General features: G+C 57.3%; 1 protein-coding gene across 1 annotated transcript; it reads right to left on the bottom strand.

Moving 5' to 3' along the window:
- Nucleotides 1-277: 277 nt before the first annotated feature.
- On the bottom strand, nt 278-2,558 carry H2AZ1 (H2A.Z variant histone 1). Its single transcript, XM_086612578.1, has 5 exons — nt 2,452-2,558; nt 1,905-1,982; nt 1,404-1,517; nt 817-946; nt 278-670 (listed from the first exon to the last, which is right to left on the bottom strand). Exons 1-5 carry the CDS (start codon nt 2,452-2,454, stop codon nt 609-611), a joined length of 387 nt encoding a protein of 128 aa, XP_086468704.1. The 5' UTR covers nt 2,455-2,558; the 3' UTR covers nt 278-608.
- Nucleotides 2,559-3,290: the final 732 nt, after the last annotated feature.

Below are 3,290 nucleotides of genomic sequence, written 5' to 3'. Positions count from 1 at the left end.
TGGTCTTAAACAGCACCAGCCCTACACCTGCCCTGCTAAAGGCAACTGTCACACCACACAGAGTAGGCTCCATTAGCAAGAATGTAACATTGTAGGATAAAACCCATGCAGGGTTTCCCTTGATGGTATTTAACTGCAATATTCTAGGGCTGCATTTCCAGATGGCCCAAGCACAGCTGGTAGGATTGTCAAGAGTTACATGTTCTTAGAATGACTCTTCCAGAGCCCCACATAGTCAAGACCAGTATTTTCCAGTTAGTGGACAAGAGGCAATCAGTCTTGATATAACATTTATTGAATATTTCCACTCTAGTGGATGAAAAGTCTGTACAAACCCAAACATTTCCTTTACTTAAACCAATCTAAAAACAGCCAGCTCAATCAAAACCCACTACAAATACAATAGCTTCTTTGAAGCCATGGTAACACTTAAATACGGTTAAGACTTCAATGCAGAAATTTGGTTTGTTAGAAAGCTCGAGGGAGCTTCAGCTTCTCAAAGTTACAAAAAGGCAAAATTGTGTTTCACAGATACAGTCCACTGGAATCACCAACACTGGACAATTAAGTACTTAGAGTCCTGAGATAACAAGGAATCCCGGTATCCTTTAGACAGTTTTCTGTTGTCCTTTCTTCCCAATGAGAGACTTGTGGATATGCGGTATTACACCTAAGAAAGAGCAACAATTAAGACCATGTTATTACTCTTCAATGTTTTCCTAAACTTTGCATGTCAAATGACAGCGTTGAGCAACTTCTACATTTGAGTTCTTGCCACCCAACTCACCACAAACAGTTAGCAAGCAATTTACATACCACCACCAGCAATTGTTGCCTTAATGAGAGAGTCCAGCTCTTCATCTCCTCTAATTGCGAGCTGCAAGTGACGGGGAGTGATACGTTTCACCTTCAAGTCTTTGGATGCATTTCCCGCCAGCTCAAGAACCTGAGGACAAGACCATTTTTAAACCCAGTTACACAAGTCAAGTGAGAACAACTGCACAGCCTTAGCTGTTTTCTTTTCTACACCAAATACACTAGTATTAACACCGAGACAGCACACAATGTCTCTTCTGAAAGAGTTCCTTCTTTGGAGCTCTGCATTTGGTCTTCCTCAAGAACCGAGTGTTTTACAGCAGATACAACATACTGTGATGGCACATTTTGTAAAATACTTCACACTTCCATGTTTTCTGTAAGTCACAGCTATTTGCTCTGCATTTTTTTTGCAGATCAAAAGGTCCCATGCATATTTCATGGTCTCCTGATGCTGCACACACTTAAAACTAGCTCAAAGCAAGCGAAGAGTTCACCGGGCAGTCCAAACTGGCAAAATACAGTAGGCTTTGGTCATTATGCCATTTCGGAGTTGATTGACTTGCTTGCACCCCTTGCAGCTTTACCTCAGCTGTCAAGTACTCCAGGATTGCAGCGCTATACACAGCAGCTGTGGCTCCTACACGCCCATGGCTAGTAGTCCTAGACTTCAGATGCCTGTGGATGCGGCCAACAGGGAACTGGAAAACAACGTAAGTATGAATAGGTTGTGACGACAGCAACAGAAAACGAAAGCCGCTACTCTAAACCAGGGAAACAGAAACCCAGTGGCAGAAGTACAACTGGTACTAGACCACATTTCAGCACGTGACAACCCAGCCAAGGACACCGTATGCCAAGTTCAAATCAGCAGCTTCACAATTCTAACCACAAGCAGCAGCAACAGCCACAAGGGAATTCTCTTCCCTCCTGCACAGATATGCAAAAGGTCTAAAAATAGCAAAGCCAGACATTAACGCGCTCAAGGATCAAACAGATCCTTACGCCACTCCTGACAACAGACAGCAGGCAGACTGTGCCAGCCACGAGATGGAAGGTCAGTCACCCACACCTCGGTCCCTGCTCACCTGCAGTCCAGCCCGCTGAGAACGGGACACCGCTTTGGTCTTGGTCTTTCCGGAGTCCTTCCCAGCTTTACCACCAGCCTGGCAAAGAGAAGAGGTGTGTAAGCGCTGACGCACCTCCCGCTTTGCGCTACGCCCGCCATCCTCCCTCAGAGGCACCGCACCAGCGAGAGACGGCGGCCGCGCGCCCGCGCAGGACCCGCGCGGCGGCGCCCCACCGCGCATGCGCCTCCCCCCTCCCTCACCTCCCGCGGGGCGGCACGCGCCACGCCGAGGCGCGTGCGCGCTCCCCGCTACCTAGCGGCACAGGCCGCACCCCGCGCGCATGCGCGGCCGCCACTCCCTCTCCCCGGCGGCAACAGCGCGCGAGCGACCTCCTCCCCCCCCTCCCCCCCGCGCCTACCGACAGGTAACGCGCCTCCCAGCGCGCGCCGCCCGCGCTCCCCTCCCACCTCCCTCCGGCAGCCGCACCACCGTGATCCCCGCCACCCCGCGGCGGGGCGGCCACCCGCCCCCGCCCGAACAGCCCCCGGCCCCCACCGCTCCTCACCATCGCGAACCGGACCGCAACGCCGCGCAGGAGCAGGCAGAAGAATAGAGCGTCCTGCACGCGCGGAACCCGGGCGGCAGCACCGACCGGTCCCGACCCGCCGCGATTCAAACTGCGCCCGCTCCCGCCTTCCCCCGGCGCTTTATAACCGCCGAGCGTGCCTACATCCGGGAACCCCGGCCTCGCCCCCAGCCAATGGCTGCGGGCAGGGGCGGGCGGCTCTTCCCCAGCAACAACCAATGACGGGACGGGGCGGTGCCGGCCTCAGGATGAGGAGCGCGGAGGGGGGGGGGGGAGAGGGGGGAGGCCCCGCCCCTATTTAAAGAGACAGGCGCCGGGGCGGCACTGTCACGGCCTGGGGGAGAGGCTGGAGCGGGGGGGGGCGCGGCGGCGGCGACCCCCAACACGGGCGGCTTCGCCCGTCCCAGCTGCGGTGGCCGCGGCCTGTCCCGGCGCCGCTGGCCAAGGCCGGGGCTCTGCCTGGCCGTCCCCCCGTCGAGCCGCTCCTCCCCGCTCCGCCGTTATGTCGGGGGGACGGAGGCGCGGGCCCCGCACGGCCCGGCCCGGGGACGCGCTCCCGCGGCGCCGGTGCTGCCTGCGGTGGCGCGGGCCGTCCGCCGGTCGGGTCCGGCCGCCCGCGATCGGGGCGGGCTTTCGGGCGAGGCGGCTGCTGCCAGGCGGGGACATCGCTTCGCGGGTCTCCGATGGCGGGTGTCACTCTCCGAGAGCTCCAGTGTGACTGGAATAAAGGAACGTTAAAACCGAGCGTACCAGGAGCGGGCTGGGAGGGTCAGCCGCCCAGTCGCCACCACCGCCCGCGGTGCCGGCCCTCCCTCGGC

This window comes from Tauraco erythrolophus, chromosome 5, assembly GCF_009769465.1.
Source record: "Tauraco erythrolophus isolate bTauEry1 chromosome 5, bTauEry1.pri, whole genome shotgun sequence".
Lineage (NCBI taxonomy): Eukaryota > Metazoa > Chordata > Aves > Musophagiformes > Musophagidae > Tauraco > Tauraco erythrolophus.
The sequence above is the reverse complement of the archived record's forward strand: the minus strand, read 5'-3'. Positions and strand labels throughout refer to the sequence as shown.

Coding starts and splice junctions, on each gene's coding strand:
- H2AZ1 (XM_086612578.1), bottom strand. Junction 947..1,403: donor TGGAGTACTTGACAGCTGAG/GTAAAGCTGCAA, acceptor TCTTGTCCTCAG/GTTCTTGAGCTGGCGGGAAA. Junction 671..816: donor GGCAACAATTGCTGGTGGTG/GTATGTAAATTG, acceptor GCTCTTTCTTAG/GTGTAATACCGCATATCCAC.